At 35.3% G+C, this 23493-nt stretch overlaps 2 protein-coding genes across 2 annotated transcripts in view; one reads left to right on the top strand and one right to left on the bottom strand.

Moving 5' to 3' along the window:
- The window catches only part of MMP26 (matrix metallopeptidase 26), a 294924-nt gene that overhangs the window by 259700 nt on the left and 11731 nt on the right, over positions 1–23493 (top strand). The window lies entirely within an intron of this gene.
- On the bottom strand, positions 16697–17644 carry LOC112607378 (olfactory receptor 51A4-like). The gene has a single exon (XM_025358498.1). It carries the CDS (start codon positions 17636–17638, stop codon positions 16697–16699), a length of 942 nt encoding a protein of 313 aa, XP_025214283.1. The 5' UTR covers positions 17639–17644.

Raw genomic sequence — 23493 nt, 5'->3', positions numbered from 1 at the left:
CTATCTATCTATCTATCTATCTATCTATCTATCTATCTATCTNTTCATGTCTATCTATCTATCTATCTATCTATCTATCTATCTATCTATCTATCTATCTATCATCTATCTTCTCTATCATCCATCTATCATCTATATCCATCTATCATCTATCTGTGTCTATCTAGTTTGTTAATTTGTAATTTTCTTTCTCCTGTGTCTTTTCTCTTTTCTCTAACTTACCATCCATAAACACAATATGTGCCTGCTGTGTTTCTGAAATGCTATTCCTGTAGTTACTCCTCTTGAGCTTTTGAATTGTTTTCCTTGAACTAAATTGCATTTCCTTAGGCTGAATCCCTTGCTTAGTTTGATTTCCGTCTCTAAGTTGCTTATCAGAGGGTTACTAATAAAAATACCTGCAACAAAATAAAGTTTTGCGGGAGATGAACAAGAAATAATAGGATAGCTAGCAGAGAGTACAGAGGAATTTCTAGATCCAATTAACAAAAAGAGAAGATAAAAATCTTACAAGATTTCACTGAATTTCTAATAAATTGAAATTTGGAAGGTACTTACCACGCATATCAAAGGAGGCCATTATGTCCACAGCTGTTACAAAATGCCTTTGTGCTGGGTGTAAGATGTGTCTTCCTCAAATATGAATTTGACCATTCTGTCTTCTCTTAAGAAAAGTCAGAAAAATCTTCCACATCAACTCTCTTGATTGAAAGACAATCCCTGCCCTCTCTTCTGCTAGACTATATACACTTTAGCTTCTAGAATGTCATCACTCCCTGTACTTAAGTCCTCTGTTCCATGGGTCTATTTTCCCCTGAACACACCAGAAAGCATCTTGCTTCCATACCATTGCTTCAGAAGATGATGCGAAATAAAGTGTGCAGGGAATTCTTATTATCTCTTTAAGAGGTATCTAGTTCAATCATTTATTGTGTTGCTTTATTTTCTTTTCCTGTCCTCTATTGCCCTCACATATGTTGCAAGACTCTTAGCGGTTTATTTTGCATATAATCAGCCCTCACTCGTTTATTGTTGACTCTGTTTTCTAAATATGTTTATACTCTCACAATACTTTTCTCCATTCCTCTTTTTCTTAAACATATTTTTGCCTGTGTGAGTGTGTATGTGTATTCATTTTTCTCCTGTATCTTTTTTCGCACTTTTAGACTCACAATTCATAAATCGCAACATATGCCTGCTGTGTTTTTGAGCTGTTACTCTTGTGACCACTTCTCCTGAACTTTTGAACTTTTTTCACTGAATTTCATTTCAGCTCCCAGGAAGAATGCCTTGCTGAGTTTAACTTCTGTCTCCAAGTTGGCTATTAGTAATTTAGTAATAAATATATTCTCAGCAAAACAAAATTTTGAAGCAAATGGACATGGCATAAAGGGTTAAAAATAGTGTTTAACAGAAAGAAAATTCTAGGTGCAATTAGTATACAGGAAGAAAATAAAAATCCTAAAAGCAATTGATTGAATGGTGACTACATTCATGTTTTTGGATAGTATTTACTAGTTTTGATACTATACTTACTAGTATCAAAGGAGCTCAAAAATGCCTATGTGCTATGTGTCTGATTTTTTTTTTCTGTAATGACCTTAAAAAAGGTCATAATGCCCCACTCCTCCTTGACTGTCAAATATCTTTACTGACATGCAAAGCCCTGCTCTCTGCCCAGTCAGGCTACAAACATTCAGCCTCTGTAATATCATTCCCACTCCCCACCCACTTAAGTTTTCTTAAGTTGCTACTACATGAGTCTGTTATCTACTAAACACATATACCATAAAACTTCCTTTTTCCATACTATGGCTTCAGAGGATGATCTGGAATGGGATCTGATCATAATTCGGAAAGAAACAATCCTGATTGCTGAAATCTCAAAATATCAAAATCTCCAAAGTCTAAAACTCCAAAAACTACAATCCCAAAGGGTGGAAATCCAGAAAATATAATTCTGAAGAAAAAAAATTTTAAATATATTTATTTACAGTTTAAATAGGAGATTTATTTGAGAAATGTAAAAAGCATAGCAGAACCTTTCATAAGCCACTTTACACAATAAAATATATAATAATAACATACATATTTTTGCAAGCATAAATGCTCACGTATATACTGACAACAATCACAGGGGTATAATAGTTACTGAGCCAATGAACAGTATACATAAAAAGATAAGTCAAAAAGGGAAATGTATAAATGCATAAAACTATAGTCAGTAATTGTATGCACTCAGCTTTATAAATCAATCATCTGAAATACCGATTTGAGCAACTTAAGTCTTTTGATGAGATCAGTCAAATACTGTGATGAGTCATTACGACATATGTAGTCACGTAAAGAGCTGAGAACTCAATAAATTTTGTCTTCACAACTGCAGATGTATCTAAAGGATATTTCTTCATTTTCCGAGGAAGTTTCAGTGTTTCTACATATACGCATATGTTTACACACAAAGTCAATTTCGTGATAATGCATTTTCATGGAGTTAAATTTCTGATGTCCAAGGGAGCAATAGAAAAGTCTGTCCTAGCTTTCAGTAAAAGACTAATTTGGCTTCTGTATTTGTTCCCTCTGGGCCCCTGGCTGATTTGATGGTGCCCAGCAACATTGAAGGTAGATATTTCCCACCCAGTCCTCTTACACGCACACACCAATCTCCTCTGGAAATACCCTCACAGACACATCCAAAATAATATTTTACCAGGTTTCTAGCTATTCCTTAATCCAGTCAAGTCGACACCTAAAATTAAGTTCACAAGTTCATCCCTTGTCAACTTAGTAACCATAAGCATCTCCTTAAACTATACTTAATTTCCAAATAAAGACAATAACAAAGTAATAGTTTCATCTAACATGATGCAACCATCCTGCAGACAGGCGAAAATGTGCTAATCTATTCCTCAGAATTTGGCTTTCATAATTTCAACACTTGGGATTTTAATTTTTGGGAGACTGTAATTTTTGAGGTTTTAGATTTGAGGGATATGAATATTAAGAATTTTTAACTTTTGGGATTTCAGCATTCTGAATTATGGTATTTGGGATTGCATCTTTTGAGATTCTGACCCAAATTCATCTGAAATGAAGTGTGCAGTAATCAGTGAAAAACAGTAATTTGTTTCAAGGATACCTGTCTGTAAATACTACTATAAATCATTTTCCTTTAATATAAAAATACATAGAACAGAATTGACATTTTCAACATTATAAAACTGAAGCCAACACCTGTTTTTTTCCTGCTGTTTGGCATGCTGTGTTTTTTGTTTTTTGTTGTGTCTTTTGTATATTCGTTCCTATCCTATCTGCAGGTAAGCACAAATTAATCCTCAAATCCTTGGTCAAGTTCTAACTCAGTAGTGGAAACAGCAGCAACTCAGTGTGTAGTGTGCTCCTTGATAACATTGCTGTTTTGTCTCTTCCCTCTAAAGTCTCAGAATCACATATAAGCAGATATCATTTTACTTAGACTAAAATACACTGAATGAATTAAAAGTCATAGTCTCAATTTGGAGACCTCTGTATTTAAATTAAATGATTAAATGAAATGTATATAAATCCCACTCTCACAACATTACTTAGAACTTAAGAAATCATAGATTTTTATGAGAGTCGTAAGGTTGCTTTCTTATTATCAATAGAAAAATAAATATAAAGCTAATATTTAAACCTGATTAGAAGCATGCTGGGTTAGGACAGATGATAGAGACAGAAACTCCTAGTGGTCACTGTTGCTTTCTCACAGATGCCCACTGCAAACTCAGTGTTTCACATATCTCTACCTCCAAACAACTTATTTCAACATGTAAGGCAGTAATTCTATAATTCAGGAACATGTTACCTAAAAACCAGATCCAGGTACAGGATTTTAATTTTTTTCTATGTTGAAATAGTAATTTTGGTTTAGCACTTGGCTGATTTCCATAAGTCGGCAGAACTCTGGACTTCTACCCTGCATTTACATACATTGTTGGACTTTTTGACGAATCAGAGTACTGGCATCCATTTTAATCACTTGGAGAACAGAGCTATACAAAAAGCATGTGAATTGCTGGGTTGAGCTGGTGCAAAGGCAAGTAGCAACTGTGACATTAGTAAGCTTACCAGAAAGTTGATAAATATTTGAGCCCACATGTCAAAGTACAGGGGAAATAGAGACAGAACACAGTTACCAGAGTTTTGCTGCTGTGTACATTTAGCAATTTATCCTCATCTGCCAAGTCTCATCCTGCCTAACAGATGCTTTCCCATTAGCCAAGAAAGCTCTGGGGATTCCAACTCAGAAGAATGTACTTAAATTCCTACCCACCAATAATAGACAAACAGAGAGCCAAATCATGAGTGAAATCCCATTCACAATTGCTACAAAAAGAACAAAATACATAAGGATACAACTTACAAGGGATGTGAAGGACCTCTTGAAGGAGAGCTACAAACCATTGGTCAAGGAAATAAGAAGGGATACAAACAAATGGAAAAACACTCCATGCTTATGGATAGGAAGAATCAATATCATGAAAATGGCCATAATGCTCAAAGTAATTTATAGATTCAATGCTATCCCCATCAAGCTACCATTGCCTTTCTTCACAGTTAGAAAAAAACTACTTTAAATTTCATATGGAGCCAAAAAAGAGCTCATATAGCCAAGAAAATCCTAAGCAAAAAGAACAAAGCTGGAGGCATCACACTACCTGAGTTCAAACTGTACTACAAAGCTACAGTAACCAAAACAGCATGGTACTGGTACCAAAACAAATATATAGACCAACAGAACAGAACAGAGACCCCAGAAGTAATGCCACACACCTACAACCCTCTGATCTTTGACAAAGCTGACAAAAACAAGCAATGGGGAAAGGATTCTCTATTTATTAAATCGTGTTGGGAAAACTGGCTAGCCATATGTGGAAAACTGGCTAGCCATATGCAGAAAACTGAAACTGGACCCCTTTTTTACACCTTATACAAAAATTAACTCAAGATGGATTAAAGACTTAAACGTAAGACCTAAAATCATAAAATACCTAGAAGAAAACCTAGGCAATACAATTCAGGACATAGGCAGGGGAAAAGAATTCATGACTAAAACACCAAAAGCAATGGCAACAAAAAGCCAAAAATTGACAAATGAGATCTAATTAAATTAAAGAACTTCTGCACAGCAAAGGAAACTATCATCAGAGTGAACAGGCAACTTACAGAATGGGAGAAAATTTTTGCAACCTATCCATCTGACAAAGAGCTAATACTCAGAACCTACAAAGAACTTAAACAAATGTATAAGAAAAAAAAAAATCAAAAAGCTGGCAAAGGATATGAACAGACACTTCTCCAAGAAAGACATTTATGTGGCCAGAAAACATATGAAAAAAAGCTCATCATCACTGATCATTAGAGAAACTCAAATCAAAACTACGATGAGATACCATCTCATGCCAGTTAGAATGGCAATCATTAAAAAGTCAGGAAATCACAGATGCTGGAGAGGATGTGTAGAAATTGGAATGCTTTTACACTGTTGGTGGGGGTATAATCAATTCAACCATTGTGGAAGATGGTGTGGCGATTCCTCACAGATCTAGAACCAGAAATACCATTTGACCCAGCAATCCCATTACTGGATATATATCCAAAGGATTATAAATCATTCTACTATAAAGACACAAGCACATGTATGTTTATTGCAGCTGTATTCACAATGGCAAAGATTTGGAACCAACTCAAATGCCCATCAATGATAGACTGGATAAAGAAAATGTGGCACGTATACACCATGGAATACTATGCAGCCATAAAATAGGATGAGTTCATGTCCTTTGCAGGAACATGGATGAAGCTGGAAACCATCATTCTCAGTAAAGTAACACAGGAACAGAAAACCAATCACCACATGTTCTCACTCATAAGTGGGAGTTGAACAATGAGAACACATGGACACAGGGAGGGAAACATTACACACCAGGGCCTGTCAGAGGATGGTGGACCAGGGGAGGGACAGCATTAGGAGAAATACATAATGTAGATAACGGGTTGATGGGTGCAGCAAACCACCGTGGCACGTGTATACCTATGTAACAAACCTGCACGTTCTGCATACATATACCAGAACTTAAAAGTATAATGAAAACAAAAAAGAGTTCCGGCAGGTGAACTCTCAACTGACCCTGGAACCGAGGAGAGTAATACAGTGCCCCTTAAATAGCAATAGTCAACAATTTGTGAACAATACCTTTTAAGCTTCCTTGGCTCTCTCTGAAAGAATTATGATTATCTCTTCCGTGATTTCAGCACACCATATAAAAAATCTTAGAGCAGTTTCACAGTGTAGGATAACTAGGCCTTTATGTATCTACTTCTTCCACCTGATTTAACTTTCTTGAAATTACAGGTTTTTCACTTTATAAATTGAGAAGGCTTTAAAAATTTAATTTGAATCTAGCATCTTCAATGCCAATAGTTTTCAACTGGAGGGATATATCATACTTTAGTATAGAGTTTTAGAAAATTACCAATGCCTAAGCCTTATTTCAAATTCATTGTTTCTCTTTACTTAATATGCCATGTATTTTATTGATATTTCGTTGACATATTATTTATATTATTTCTCATGATATATTGTTTTCACTGTAAAAATATGTTTGTTTCACTGTAAAAATTGTTTTCACTGTAAAAATATGCTTATTCCCTTTTAGATATCAGACATAACATTTGCTGTCCTTGAACAAAGTTTTTATGATGATTCTTAGAGATATTTTGTTTAAAACTTCTTTTTTTGTAATATTTTTATAATCTTGTTTTACACATCACAGAAGCAACTAATTTTTTGTCAATTTTATTATTTTCATTATCAACTATAATCAAAAATTTTACATTTAAAATGTATTAGTAATAAATCATTCATGGCCTTTTAAAGATGGACTTTCTAAAGTTAGCTTAATTATCTTAAAACTGTGGGTAATTTTTTTTTACTTTGATGCATTTCTGGAAGTTCTGTAATTAGTAACAGACCAGAATTTTATGTTTTTCAGGGCCCATGAAAAAGGACTCTATTAGGTACTTCAAAATTTTTTAAAATAGCATCTTAGGTTACTTATAGACCATTCTCTGGCCTGAGTTATGATTTCCAGGACTCTTTTTAGTCAAGAGGAGGATAGCTCCACTAGACCACTAACCCACAATTCAGCAGCACAAGAATTAATTTTACAGGGCTAAATCAACTGATAAGGAACAATACATATGTGTTATGCTCTATTATCTTTGTATATAATAGGCTTCTCTCTTCTAAGCTACCAGAAATCCATAATAATCTAGTAAATTCTGCTCGTTAAAAATTGAAATTAAATAGTTCGAAAGTGTAGTCGATTTTCATTAAATTCTCAGCGTTCAGAAGTTCTCATTGTGTGTCCTTGCTTTTTATGACATGTTATTTACAGAGGTTCAGTAAGAACCTGCCTTCTTTTGAAGCATGATACAATTTGAAAAATTGATTACATTGTCTTCCACAATAGTTGAACTAATTTACTCTCACCAATAGTGTAAAAGCATTCCTTTTTCTCCACAACCTCACCAGCATCTATTGGTTTTTAATATTTTAATTATAGCAATTCTGACTGGTGTGAGATGGCATCTCATTGTGGTTTTGATTTGCATTTCTCTAATGAACAGTGAGGTTGAGTTTTTTTCGTGTTTGCTGGCTGCATGTATGTCTTCTTTGAAAAGTGTCTATTCATGTCCTTTGCCTACTTTTTAATGGGGTTGTGTTTCTTCTTGTAAGTTTGTTTAAGTTCCTATAGATGTTGGATATTAGATTTTTGCCAGATGGATAGATTGCAAAAAATTTCTCCCATTATGTTATTATCTCTCTGTTTACTCTGTTGGTAGTTTCTTTTGCTGTGCAAAAGCTCTTTAGTTTAATTAGATCCCATTTGTCAATTTTTGGTTTTGTTGCAATCGCTTTTGGTATCTTTGTCATGAAATCTTTGCCCATGCCTATGCCCTTAATGGTATTGCCTAGGATTCCTTGTAAGGTTTTTATAGTTTTGAGTTTTACAGGTAAGTCTTTAATCCATCTTGAGTTAATTTTTATATATGATGTAAGGGGGACTTCCAGTTTCAATTTTCTGCATATGGCTAACCAGTTTTCCCAGCACTATTTATTAAATAAGGAATCCTTTCCCCAATGCTTATTTTTGTCAGATTTGTTGAAGATCAGATGGTGGTAGGTGTATGGTCTTATTTCTGGACTCTCTATTCCATTCCATTGGTTTATGTGTCTATTCTTGTACCAGTATTATGGAAGACAGTGTGGTGATTCCTCAAAGACCTAGAGGCAAAAATATCATTTGACCCAGCAATCCAGTTACTTGGTATATACCTAAAGGAATATAAATTATTCTATTATAAATATACATGCACACATATGTTCATTGCAGTACTATTCATAATAGTAAAAACATGGAATCAACCTAAATGCCCAACAATGATAGACTGGATAAAGAAACTGTAGTACATATACACCATGCAATACTATGCAGCTATAAAATGAATGAGATCATGTCCTTTTCAGGGACAAGGATGGAGCTAGAGACCATTATCGTTAGCAAATTATCACAGGAACAGAAAACCAAATACTTTATGTTATCACTTATAAGTGGAGGCTGAATTATGAGAACACATGGACACATGCATGGGAACAACACCTACTGGGACCTGCTGGAGAGTGGCGGGGTGAGAGGAGGGAAAGAATTATGAAGAATAGCTAATGGATGTTGGGCTTAATACTTAGGTGATGGAATGATCTGTGTAGCAAACCACCGTGGTACACAAGTATCTGCGTAACAAACCTGTCCACATACTGCAAATATACTGCTGAATTGAAAATTAAAGTTGATTACCCAACAAAGGCCTTACCTGGAGTATTACATCCTGGAGAATGTTTAATCAGGTATGACCAGCCTCTTTTAAGGAACTATAGTTGACTTTATGGATCCAATGCTGACAAAGCTCTCTCAAGTAAACTGGCCTCTTATCTGGCCTATGTGGTCTAGCCCTTAGAAGGGCTAAGAAAGATCACATCCTAGTAGGCCAAGATCCTTAGGGTATTTTGTGGACTTTGAGAAAAGAAAATATTACACTAAATTATAGATACCTAAAGGAGTAATTTGATGAAAAGAGTTCTTGAACTAGGATTTCTAGACTAGGTACAGGATATAAAAGTAGCTTTTAAATGTCCAATTTTAGATTCCTTATTACAATTTATAAGAAGGAAAAATTAGCATTTTTCCTTTCCTTACATAGATAATGAGGCCAAGGTTAATGAAAGTATTGTTTTGTGCTCAAGATTAATCTTTCTTTGAGATGATTTTTTAAATAATAACTAGAGACTACAGGGAAAAAGTTGTGTTTTGATGGAAAAGTATGCATTGTTTAAAGCACAACCTTCTGGGTTATCTGATTCCAAATAGATGGGGAATTTGTTCTTTCATTGCCTTTGAGATATTTTACAACTCTGTAAATGTTATTGATTAACAGAAATCAAAGTAATTCATATATGGAGACATGCAAATAAATTCTGTCTCATAGAGGTTCAATGGACTTCCTTCTACTGTGGAAGCATCCATTCCTATACTTATGTGCAAACTCACGTCAACATTCCTCCTATGACTATGTCTGTTCTGTGAATTCTCCTTCTAAGTAGTTGTAGCATTTGCCACATTCCTCACTTAAAAATAAATTAAATGAGAACACCTTTAATGGATGTTTATTTTATACCTGTGTGAGCACCATGATTTTGCTTTTTTGTAAAAATTAAAGGATTTACATTCTTGAATGGGAGAGAGAAAACAATATGTACAGTATAATGACTTATGCATTAGTGTTAAAAATTATTCATGACACTTTTTAGGAAACCTTAAGGAAGGCTTTATTCATAGAGACTATGACAATAGCTATGGGGGTGACTACCACAATGTGCTGTTACAATAGGGAAAAGAGATTAGTCTCAACAAATACAGAAGGAAAGGTAGAAATTTATAGCCAAAAACAGAGCAGTGATGGGCAGGAGGAGTTGGTGGGTGGAATATTACTAATAGGAAACATCAGGGGTATGGGTGTACTCTGGCCACACTGCCCTAAGAGCTTGCCACTGCCATCCTCACTCCACTATCCACCAGGGTGATTACACATCATCAGGGGAATGGTAGAGGATGAGGTACCTGATTCAGTATCTCAGGTGATTAGATATGGAGGGTGAACTGTTCAGGTTAAACTGATTTAGCAAGATTCTTGCTAAATTGAACAATACAGAGATAAACACAGAAACCCTAAAGTTGAGGCTAGCTAAGAAGAGAGTTCAGAGATGGCTGCGTAGAGCTTGGTCAAGGTGAGAATCTCTGTCATCAACCCTCTTGTTCAAGGAAATGAAAGAGATTCTTCTTTAGTGTGAACAATGTTAGTTCGTTTTCTTATTCAGTCATCTTTTTTTCATCAAGGAAAACCTGTCTTATCCGTTACAATGTTAGTCCATTTTATTCATTACGGACAAGCTGTCTTATCTGTTGAGACTTTGTAGTCAAGGATATTTGCTGGATGGTGCAAGCTCTCAGGCCTTTAATGAAGGGAATTGTTGTGAAAGTTTTTTAAAGAGATCGATAGTTGAAAACCTAGCATCTGAGTTCAGAGGGCAGCTAGTGGGATTCTACCTGTTGAGCTCAAAGTAACTTTAGATGATGGAGTGAGGATGGCAGTGGCAATATGACTAAAGGTTTTGTTTGCAGTTTGAAGGCCTCTAGTGATAGAGTCAGGTGATTCGGTAAATTTCTGAGTGGTTCACACACCAGCAGGCAAGAAGATATACTTTGAAGTTTATAACAAGTTTTCCAACTTCAGCTTAAAAGGTTTGGTGAAAGGATAGTTTCATTCTCAGTAATGCCAAGTCAGAAGGGTAGAAGAAAAATTGGAAATATTGATTGGAAGAGTTGTAGTCAGATTTTAAAAGAAAGTAAAAGTGGTACTCAATAAGGGTGTACTGTACTTTTCCAGTGAAACAAAATTACTCTTTATATTCAGCTCTCTTTACAATTCTTAATTACCAAAAAAGTCTGGTCTCATTAGCTTTGGCTTAATTATTTATGTAAGTGCAGCAAGAATGGCAATTAACTGCAAAGGTCTTACAGGTTTCCTTTGCTGCAACTTTTCATAAGAATCTCAAATTTGATTTTAAATACTCTTTCAAGGTCAAACAGCCAAGCCAAGAACTTACCACCAAAGTTCATTTGCAATACCTAGAGATTTGTGTGAATTTATTCTCTTCTTGAGGTCTCAAAGATATTCTGAGGTTCCTGTACCCATTAGAAAGTGAACTTGTTTACCTGCATTTAAAACTGGGAACTGTGTAAGCCAGGTGTCAGGCTGTTTTTTTCCTAGAAGGCTTTATGGCTTTATTAAGCTTTGGCTTCATAAAGTCAACCTTGCTTCCTTAAATTTGATTCTAAGCACATCATTCTCAAACACAATATTATAACCAAAACTTCGGTAATAAAATCAGTGTTTTCAATTGTGTCCTGTTACAGATTCTTTTTGAACTTATCTGATAACTATTTTACACAGATATAAGAATATTCAATAAAAGTTTCAAAATTCTGAAGGGATAAGGTAGGGAGAAAAGAAAAATGTTTCATATTTGTTTACAGCATATAATCTACTAAATTTCTGTAACTTACATATTGCTTGAGACAAAAGGGAAAGGGGCTTCTTTTATTCAGAAAATAGGACATTGAAGAATCAACAGTGTTTCAAAACAAAACCCATTCTTTATGAATTCATTCAGTCCCATGTAATGTATTTTGTTTTGCTTGGTTTTATGTTAGCAGTTTCATGAACCCATTCAATTCTAAAGATTCAATAAGAGTTAATTTGACAAGATATTTGGTTGCTTCTGTGACACCCAACAAAAATAATAACTGGAATTACTACTGATAGCATTATATTAGGGCATATCGTAAATAGAAAAATAATTCACAAATTTCTATTTACATGATTTCAGAAATAATAACATTTTGACAATACAAATATAACCTAGGAAAGATTATCTTTTTTATTTGACAATGTTTCCATGAAATTTAGCAAGTAAAATAAACCAAATTATTTTTTAACTTTTCTCTTTCCATGGTGAAAGAACAAATCTTTTGAGAGTTTTCAGAGGCCCTCTGGGAAATCTCAAGATCAATTCAAGAACAGGAAGATTTCATTTAGGATTTGATTTTGGAAAGGCAACATTTTCAAAAATTTTTTTTAAAAAAGCTCTTTTAAAAATGAGAAGTCTTGATTCTCTTAAATAATTAATTATTTTCTTAAAATAATCTCTTAAATAGTCTTTATCATAGCATAAATATTAGGATAAAATGCAGCAAATTATTCTGATAAGACATGGAACTTTGGTTTTCTAGTAGATTACTAAAATGGTACAGAAAAACACTTTTACAATTTTTTATTAAGAGCAGACAAATAATCCATGAAACTTCGTCATTTTTGTTTTGCATCTGCATTAAAGATAATTAAAGACATTAAAGATAATTAATAAAAATAAATCCACTTACATATTTAGTCAACTTGACTACACATAAAATTCCTGTTTACAAACAATCTATACTCTTAAAAAATATCTATGTGAGTTTTCCTTTTCTCATTCAGGAATACTTGGTCATACTTTAGAATGAAATTACTTTAGGATAAAATTGCCTTTTTTTCCCCTAAACAACATCATATCTTTCATACTTCATACTTTTTCTTCTTGAAAACACACTGGACTTTCCTTAAATGTTTTTTAAATGAGTTTTTTCCTTATTATTCTTAGTAGTTTTGTCCACATACATTGATTATAACATTTAACCATCAGTTTCTTTCTTTACAGAGAAAACTATAATAAGAAATAGACAAATATGAATTGTCATAAGCCCAGATTTGGTAATAGGATTGCAAATTTATTAATACACAATTTCACAATTTCTAGAGGCATATACTTACTCATAGATCAATTTTTCAATGTGGCAAAAACATGTTTACTAACGAATTCAAATATATGTAACTTCTATAAAACGTATAAAAATAGGATGCCAAGAGTGTAAACTTAAACTTATGCTTAGTAATGAATATTGTACTAGTTCATCTTATTAGAAATGACTTAGATACTTAACAAATATCTATTATTAATGAAGCAGCCTAACATTAAGGTTGCAAGTTACTAAAATATTCTGGAAATTGTTTCAAGGTAGACATAACACCGAACAAAGCTAGCCATTATCTCATATCTCAAGTAATTTACCTGTTAACGGCAGGCATGTTAGGTAAACATTACAAAAGTAGAAACCTAAAAAGTTAGATACATTTTCGTTTGTTTTACTGCTGTGGTTGACACACATAAAATATTTATATTAAACAATTAATTTTAATTGCATCTTTACTCATGTTCCTAAGTTGAATGATTTTCATAATCTTAAACATCCAGTAGACATACTATTACCTTACTCAGCTTTTAAACCCAAGTAAAGTAAAATGTATGCTTTTTATTATGCTTAATGCTGATAACTCAGAAGATATAAGAGTTTTCATTAAGCAAACATTATTAAAATAGGTTCACTTACCACATATTTGCCTATGTCAAGCAAATTTGAAAATAATTTTATTTAGGTTTTTTTCTGGAAATTTTAGGAATATTTAATTTATAGGCACTCACTAATCTGTATGCCAATTTGAATAAAGTTCCTTTAAGGTATTTTATAAACTAATTCGGTAATACTACCCAGAAGTAGAAAAATATTACATCTACATAACATGTTTACATGAATGCATGAACACACAGACAAGCCACAGAGATCTTATACATTTGATTTTAAAATTCTTAGCTATGAGTTAGTAAAGCATAGTAATACAAAACTCACTGGTCTATATAAAGTAGTTCTTATCTTTAATACACTTTATATTTCTGTCCAAATAGTATTTTTGACAAAAATTGAATAAATTGAAGTTTCTGACTCAATAAGGTCCAAATCTTTTTTTAAACCAATATTTATGGGGAATTTTTATGATTTTCTTTTGTCCTGATAGGTAATCTGACAGAAGCTGTGAGCTACCTTTTAAGCAAGTGTCTGAGGAAACATCAAGCAGTCATCTGGCTGTTTCCAAAGCTCCTCTGAATGGATAAAGTATCCAGTCTATTTTCAGTTAGCCCTTTCCCTGTCTTTCTGCCTCAGATGATTGCTGTTTGGGGTTCCCGGGTGCCTTGAAAGCTGTTGATGTGTATAGGGAGTTCAAGTGAGTATAGAGAGGTGAGCTGCTTAAGCTGAGGTTTATTGTGGAGGCTGCGGTGAGGCTGTTCTGGGGATGGAGGTGCCAGGTGGGCCAGTCATCAGTCTCCTCAGGGGAATGTGCTGGTGCACAGTGGTTCCTTCTTGGTATTAAGTGAGGTCATCTTCAGTGATAGTGATGAGACCAAACAGGTCGGTCCTTGGTGGCTGTGGCACTGGCAGACCCAGGAAAGACTGTCCTCAGGTCATCAGGCATTGTGCACAGGTACCAGTGGTGGTGGTATCAGCAATGGCCCTAGATGGACTGATTCTCAGGCCCCTCAGGGGCTTATGGTGCTGGTGCCACCCTGCTCTCAAAATGGTGCCCTGATGCAACAGCATGGGTCCTGGGGTGAAGGGAGTGAATAGACTTGGTGGTACATACAGTCAGCAAATATTCAAGAAGGGAATTTCAATTGACTGAGAAATTCTCTTTAGGAAAAGAAGAATCAAATGGAAGTAATAAAACATTCTCACACACCATCATGAAAAAAATTCCAGCCCATAAATCAGGAAATAAATTTTAATCAAAATAAGGATCCAGGAAGAACATATACCCCAAAAGTTGAGGAATAATCCCTACTCAAGACAAAGCCAGGAAGAAAGACTTCCAGCCTACCAGTTACCTGTCAAACAGAGAAGCCTGAACCTGGGCCTCTAACTCAGTTTCTGCTTACCTGGGATTGTAACACAGCTTCTTGAGTACACACAAAACCTTAAGAATCAAATCTGTCCTTACGATTGTTCAATGGGCTGTCAAAAGTGTGTACATACGGTCCTGAGTGAAAAGTCTGGGGGTCCAATGATTAATGTGACCCTGAATCATGGCACCTCAGTTACTTTTGATGCTTAAAGAACAGTAAGAAAAACTTTATTAACAGAGAGTAACATGATATGTACAGAGGTTTGTTGTAGGGGAGAGAGATTGGGCTCAACTCTAAATAAACAGTGAAAAGCAAGAATTTATGGATAAGGAGTAAGGTTGGGGCATAGGTTACTAAGTGGAAAATTATTAAAAGGAAACATCAAGAGTAGGGAAGACTCTGGCTCACCTGACATTCCTAGTGTTTTGTGTTGCTGTAAAGGAAAATATATCAGTCTGTGTACTTTATAGCAAAATGGGTTTATTTGGCTCACAGTTCTGCAGACTGTACAAGAAGCATAATACCAATATCTGGTTCTGGCGAGATCCTCAGAAAGTCTCTACTCATTGGTAGAAGGGGAAAGGGAGAAGGTATCACACGGCAAGAGGAAGGAAGCAAGATAAAACGAAAGAGGAAGAAGTAGCCAAGCTCTTTTGTTAACAGCCAGATCTCACAGGAACGTAGAGTGAGAACTCAGTCAGTCCTGCAAGAATGGTACCATGCCCTTCATGAGGGATTCACCCACGTGACACAAACAACTCCACACTAGGGCCCATCTCCAACACTGGGGATTAAATTTTAACATGAGATTTGCAGGGGACAAATGTCCAAAGCATATAGTTGACCTAACAGGATTCTTGCTAACAGCAAGCCAGAATTGTCATACATCAAGTGGGGAATGGTAGAATATGAGGAAATCAATTAAACATCTAGAGTAATCAGATATGGAAGGGAAGGGGCTTTGGTTAAACTGACCTAGGATGACTCTTGCTAAAATTGAACAATATGAAGATGAATATGAAAATCAAGGCCAAGTTGAGAAGTAGAGGAGTGAGTCTTTGTCATTATGTAGAATTCCCATTGAAATGTCAAAGACAGGAATCTGTCACCTTAGAAGATGATATTTGATGCTCAGGAAGGAAATATTACAGTAAATAAAATGAGTAAATAAAGCCAATGTTTATTTTATTTTTATAAATTTTTCTTGTATGCATGTTAGTTTGTTTGAATAGTTTCATGTGCAAGAGTGTTAGTTATTGCCTATCTCAATTTCAGTTCCTGAGAACAAGCACATATCTCAAAAATGTCAAAAGTATGTGTTGAAAATAAGTACTTTAAATAAAGAGGTAGTCTTTGGTCACCTCTGATCACTGTCCAGTTGTTATGCAAGTGTATACCATTAATTTTCAAATTAACATATAGAATAGTCTTTTAATCATTATGAAAATGACAAGAATGCATTGTGTTCATAGGAGTGGTAAGGGAAGCTGCGTAAGAGTGAAACCTGGGAATACATTTTATTTACATCAGAGCCCCAAGCCTAAATACTGAACCAACAGGTTTTCAAGTTTGATTCTTTAATCCTAATAAACAGATTGAGAAACTATATTGTAAGATCATTAACATAGTATGTTTTCTTATTGATCTATTCTGCTTGTTTTCTCGACATTGAGTTAAGCATCATGTGGTTAAGCATCCCCTTCAGCTTTGCTTCTGGCACAGTTTTTTTAAGACGAGATTTCTTATCTGCTGGCTCTTCACACAGTATACAATGGGGTTCATCAGTGGATGCACAAGCAGAAAAACATCAACTATGAGGATCCTAGTGATTGGGAAACTATGTTTGGCAAATCGGTAGATGACAGCTGGGGAGATAATGGGCGCATAGAAGATGAGCACAGCACAGATGTGGGAAACACATGTATTGAGGACCTTGAGCCTTTCCTTTTGTGATGCTATGCTCAACACTGCTTTCAGTATCAACATGTAGGACATGAAAATAAATGTCAAGTCTATGATGCCTGTGAGAGCCACAAATAAGCCATAGATGATGTTGACCTTGTTGTCAGAGCAGGCCAGTTTCATGACATCTTGATGGAGGCAGTAGGATTGGGACAGGAGGTTCTTCTTACAGTATTTTAGATGTTTTAGAGTGAAAGGAAATGGGAGGATCAACAAAACATTTTTGAGAGAAAAAGCAAGCCCAATTTGAATGACTCTGGCACTGGTGAGGATGGAAGTGTATCTCAGGGGGTTGCAGATGGCAATAAAGCGATCAAAGGACGTTATAAGAAGTATAGATGACTCCATAGCTGAGAATCTATGGATGAGAAACTCTTGAGCAATACAGGCATCGGGGGAAATTCCTGGAGCATTGAACAGGAAAATCCTTAACATGGTAGGGAGAGAGGAGAGGGATAGTCCCAGGTCAGAGAGAGCCAACATGGAGAGAAAATAGTACATGGGCTCATGCAAAGAAGGCTCTGTTTTTATGAAAAATAGAATGGTACAATTCCCCAGGATAGCAACAGTGTACATGAGACATATGGGGAGAGAGATCCAAATGTTGGCATGTTCCATATCGGGGATCCCAACCAAGTAGAAAACAGAGATTTCCATTTCAGAGGTATTGAGAACGGACATCCCAGTATTTAAGAGCAAAGATGAGAAGCTCATAAGAGGTTTTCTGTAGAGGTATAAGTAGATTGGCTCAAATGCCTGGCTCTATCCTATTGAACTCATTGAGGTCTTATGACACCAGGTATATAGACAATTTTTAGACACAAACCTAAAGGGAGAAATAGATAGGTAGACTCAACTAAAAACAAAAAACTGAGAGAAAAATGATGCAAATTGATATCAAAATCTAATCTTAAAATAGATACAGATTATAATAGATACAAGTCCTATACGAGGACTACTGATCAACTGAGATAATTATACAGGCAAATATTATCCAACTCAAAGACTTGAGACTTTTGCTTTTTAATATAAATGTTGCAATATTTGTACTGTTTATGAATTTGTTTAAAATTTGTCATAAAAATTCAGCTGTAAAAAAAGTTGTTTAAAATTTTGTTAAAAATTTATAATTTTTTTAAAAGTTCAAAGCATTTACATAAAATTCAGAAAAAGAAACATACATGTATATAGTGGCTTCAGTGTAAACATGGATTTTCTTTTCCTTTCCTCAAATCTTCTTTTATATCTCTCAAAAATATGTTGTCATTTTTTGTAGAGGATTTTGCAAAATTTATTTTTAGATCATTACGATTTTATTGCTATTCTTTGCAGAATCATTCATCCTCTATTATTTTCTATTTTTGTTACTGATTACTGATTGTGTAGAGAAACAATATAAAATTTTGTTGTCAAAATCTATCATCCCACGCTGTTCTTTCTCTTTTCATCTCTTTCTTCACTACCATAGATTTCTGAGTGCCTTTGCATCGTCTTCTTAACTCCGTATACACCTTTGTAAAGAAATCCTAGGAAGGATTTGTATGTGGTACATGTACATCATGGAATATTATACAGCCATAAATGGAATGAGATCATTTCCTTTGCAGGGACATGGATGGAACTGGAAGCTATTATCGTCAGCAAACTAATGCAGGAACAGAAAACCAAACACCTCATGTTCTCACTTATAAGTCAGAGCTGAATGAACAGAACAAGAACACATGGACACAGAGAGAGGAACCACACACACTGGGGCCTGTCAGGGGTTGAGGTGGCGGGAGGAAGAGTATTAGGAAAAATAGCGAATGCATGCTGGGCTTAATACCTACGTGATGGGTTGATGGGTGCAGCAAACCACCATGGCACATGTTTACCTATGTAACAAACCTGCATGTCCTGCACATGTACCCCAGAACTTAAAATAAAATAACATTTTTTAAAAATACCTAGGAAGTTCTGGATTGAATAAGAAATTACATGCAAAAAAGCAAACAAAACACAAGAAAAAATAAGGCAAGTGTTAAGATAATATTTGCCTAGAGTTTAGAAGATCCTTATACAAAATCAGAGGAGGGCAATGTATAAATTTTTATTACTTTGGCTAATACCAGTATGATGGCTGTCTGTCTTAAACACTAACCCAGTTGTGTCAAGTGGCCCAACTACCAACTGAGGGCTCTTTGTATCTGTTAGGCCTAGTGTCCTCCAACTCCCAAGTCTTGCTTCTGATATTAATCTGAAAAGAGTGAGATTAAGTCTTCAATGGAAAACTGAAGATTTATTGTAACAGGGCTTTTAAGATTGTTATTTGTTTATTTATTCCATATGGTTGAATAGAGTTATAGGAAGTTCTTTCCCTCCAAGACAGAGGTTCAAAGTGTATTTAACGTTAAAATTGTTTAGGTAAGTGAATCGTTTGAGAAGAATGTGCACCTTTTGCTGCTTGAGATCCTTCTGTATGGCTTTTGTATGAAATATAGCCAGTTCCGGCTTCACTGCCTCAAACTTCTCTGTCACTGACTTCATCTCCCCTCCATGCTGTTCCGTCCTGTGCATATATGGAGACACCGTTCCTCTTTTGATTTCCTCCCAAATGTTCTCTAGGGAACATCCTCCCAAAACTTTGGGTTGCCAAGGTGTTGGTATTGTTTTTGACATATAGTAACTGCTTTAACAGCTCTGCATCGTTTAATCAATGTACACTTTTTAAAATCTGAGCTTTAAATCCCTCCACGTTCAACCTAGCTAATAACTTTGAGCTCATACCAGCCCTCTTAATAGGATAAAAATTACTTCGCAATCAGTGAGGAAAAGTGGGTATAAAAATCTTTCTTTAGAAAATGCTGCGCCCTTCTTGAAGAAAATTATTTTATTTTGCTTTAAAAGATGTTGCTTTTAGAGAATCTAGAGGAAAATAGAACATTGCACAGATAGGATTGTCCAGTATTCTGTCTTCAGCTCAGAAATGCCTACTCAACTAAATTGTCTTGTTTATAAAAATGCAAAAAAGTTGAAGTAACAGATACAGAATGTCTTTTTAAAATGAAGTTAAAATAAAATTTAGTATTTACATGAAAGTTGTTAAATAAGGTTATCATCTTCTTTATATTAATAGTATAATGATCTTCGTATAATAATGTCAGGATGGTGTTATGCAGATTGTGTCAAATCTTGAGTATATGTTGTCATGGAAGCAAGTATTAAATGATAAAATCATAGCAGCTTATTAAGGATAAAATACCCATCTTAATGCTCTTGATTAATGAGACTTGCAATTGGAACATCAGAGTTTTCAGGTACTTACCAAGATCATACTTGGTCTATACTTCAAGGTAAGAAGGAGCTGAGCCCCGGATAAAGCCACTCCAATCCCAGCTATTAGGCACATGTATTGATCTTGATGGTCTTACTCCAGCCCTTCTACCCTGGTGCCTTTTTCGTGGAACAAAGGCCTCTGAGGATGACAACTCAAGAAGCAAGTCCCAGAGGGATTAAAAAGCCCACAGATCTTTTTTTACACAGGTGAGTCCTTAAATAAGAGTAGACTCAAACAGAATCAGCTGAATTGCTATACTGCATATAAATTAGCCATTGAAGATTAATATCTTATGTGACCTATTCTGCTTTATTCAACAGAATTGATTGCTCTTTCATCTGCAGTTATAGGTTCTTCTGGAGAAGTGTTCACAATTTATTTTCCTAGGTCATTATGTCTGTGCCATTATAATTGAGTTTTCCCAGTCGCTTTTGCTACTTGCTTATACATGCAATTTTTATCTTATTAAATGGAAGTTTTAATTCTTCTCATGTTTAAGAGCACCTGAATTTATTTTTAGAGGCCAGTCTATGTATACCCTTTGTTCATTTTTTAAAATTTTTATCTATTAGTCTGAGTACTTCCTATATTAAATAAATGTATTTTTACTGTTACATAAAGTAAAGATTTCTTGCTCTTGTGTTACTCATATTTGTCTTTGATAATGATGTTGTTGCAGGTTGAAATCCCTTTGAAATAAACATTGAGCTAAACATTTGTGTGCAGAAGTTTATTGGGAGTGTTTCTATGTTAAACAGCTATCAGGGAAAAAAGGGAAATAGAACTAGTGGAAAGAGAAATTAAGTTCCATTCAATTGTTAGAAAAGCTGCATTAAATCTTGAAGAGATCTCTAAGACTAAAATGATCCCACTTCGAAATTGTCCTGAATTGGAGGAAAGGCCTGAGCCTTTTTAACAGTCTATTGATGGGCCATTGGATGTGGTCTTTAAATGGGAGGAGTCATGACTTTGGATAAAGTGGCTCCATTTAGAAGAAAGAAATTTTCAAGAAGGACTCAAATGAGACCTGTTAGCTATAACACTCTCATTAGAGGAATGAGTGCTTCAGGTCTGGCAGAATAAGAACATCCAGGTGATTCACTGAGCATCAACTGCAGTTCAACCATTGCTCACTTTCACCTAAAAACTTCAGAAATAAATTCCGGAAGCAGCTTTTTCAGAATTAGTATAGGACTTTTTGTCCATTCAGAAGCGACAGGTGAACTGTTAGTGGGATGATTCAAAGTCCCCTACACTGCAGCTGTCCTGAGGCTCCAACTGTAATATACTATCCCTCTTCTCTAGTATCCAGCTCAGATTTCTGTACCCTTAGCTAGAACTTAATCCTTGGCCACCATAAACATCTTAAGCTGTGGCTTTTGCATTTGTCCATTGATACGGTGGGCTTTGTGTCCCCACCCAAATCTCATTGTAAATTGAAGTGTCCAGGTGTCCAAGTGTCCAGGGAAAGACCTGTTGGGAGGTGATTGGATCATAGGGATGGTTTCCCTCATGCTGTTTTTATGATAGTGAGTTCTCATGAGATCTGATCTCATGGTTTTATAAGGAGCTCTTCCCCCATCACTTTCTTCACTTACTCTTGCCTGCCACCATGTAGGATGTGCCTTTGCTTCTTTGTTGCCTTCTGACCTTATTATAAGTTCCCTGAGGCCTCCCAAGCCATGCAGAACTGTGAGTCAATTAAACCTCTTTCCTTTTTAAATTACTCAATGCCAGGTATCTCTTTACAGTAGAGCAAAAGTGGAAAAATACATCTATTTACCATCAAAACAGGGCAAGAAATATCAAAGGATGCCCAGGGATCACCTAACAGTAAGCATATTCTTACTTGGCCACATTGAGTGTCAGCACTTCTAACTCATTCTGATTATTAAAGTAATTATTTTCTTTGCTTACTGGTGTCTTAGAATGACATGGTGCCATCTCTAATAGTTTAACAGAATTATATGTCTTTTGGTATAATATTTTTACCTATGGAATCAGAATCTCTAAACCAACAGAGCCCAGAACAGCAGGACTAAAACACAGGTTCTCAGAGTGGGTAAATGGAAGCAATGTTTGGTAATGACAACACTATTTTTTTCTTCATAATAAAAATAAGTTTTCTTCATATTAAAAAAAGAACACTATGGATATTGATTTAGGTTATATACTGTGTCCTGGAAGATATGGCCACATCATCTCACATATCATCACTGAACTGACACTTCAGATCAGTGTAATTTCATTACTCTGTCAGACTAGCAGCAGTTTGAGAAAGAACAAAAGGATTACATTGTTAGGGTTCTACCTTCACCTATTTCCCACCACCAGGTCATAAATTAGGAATAATTTGCAGCATAAACAGATGGTGAGGTGTTATGTCTGATGAGAGCAGAAAAGGACTATACCCTAAAGAAGTTACGAAAATACGATAGAATCTACCAGCAAGATATGACAAAGTAAGCATGACATATTGAGCTTGCTTAGTCCAAGAAGTTAGAAAATGAAATTATATAGCAAAAAGTATATGACTTGTGAGTACCGTCACAAAATATATAATTTAATATCCAGCTAAAACCTTAAGACATGAAACAAACATTTTGCGGATATTGCTCTCAGAAGCATGTAGAAAGGGGCATCCATAGGAGCAAAATAATGGGCAGCAACAACAATAATACTTGGCTTGCATCCTCACAAGAAATCAAAGATGAATAACCATGAAGCTGAGAGCAGTTGCCTCACGGAGAATTTGCAAGCCCTTGCCAAGATTCCAGATCTGAATTCCTTCAGACTGCAAACCAATGATTGAATAAGTCCCCAGGTTAGTTATTTTATCACCGTTATACACATTATACTGATTTCCCTGGTCATGCAAAGGGATTGACTGTCACTTGCTTGAGTAACTATACTGGTGAAAAATGAACATCATGTCATTTTTAGGACTGTTGGATGCAGGATTTGAATTGACACTGGTATCTCTAATATATAATTGGGACTGATGTATTTGGTAGTGGCTCAATCCTTAGTTTAATGAGTAAGAGCTTTTACAGTGAGAGAGACGAAACAGAGGTCTATGAAATTGTCTGCAAATGTCTGGGGCTAATAAGTTAATTCCAAAACAAATACCATACCCCAAGGTCATTGATGAAATTTTGTGTCACATTCCCTATTTTAACTCACCTGTGTGGTCTCTGCAGACTACAGTTACACCTTGGAA

This window comes from Theropithecus gelada, chromosome 14, assembly GCF_003255815.1.
Source record: "Theropithecus gelada isolate Dixy chromosome 14, Tgel_1.0, whole genome shotgun sequence".
In the NCBI taxonomy this organism is placed as follows: domain Eukaryota; kingdom Metazoa; phylum Chordata; class Mammalia; order Primates; family Cercopithecidae; genus Theropithecus; species Theropithecus gelada.
This window is presented reverse-complemented; position numbering and strand designations above follow the sequence as displayed.

What these genes read in the sequence shown, in the direction of transcription:
- LOC112607378 (XM_025358498.1), bottom strand. Translation starts at nt 17,638, where the DNA reads ATGTCCGTTCTCAATACCTCTGAAATGGAAATCTCTGTTTTCTACTTG.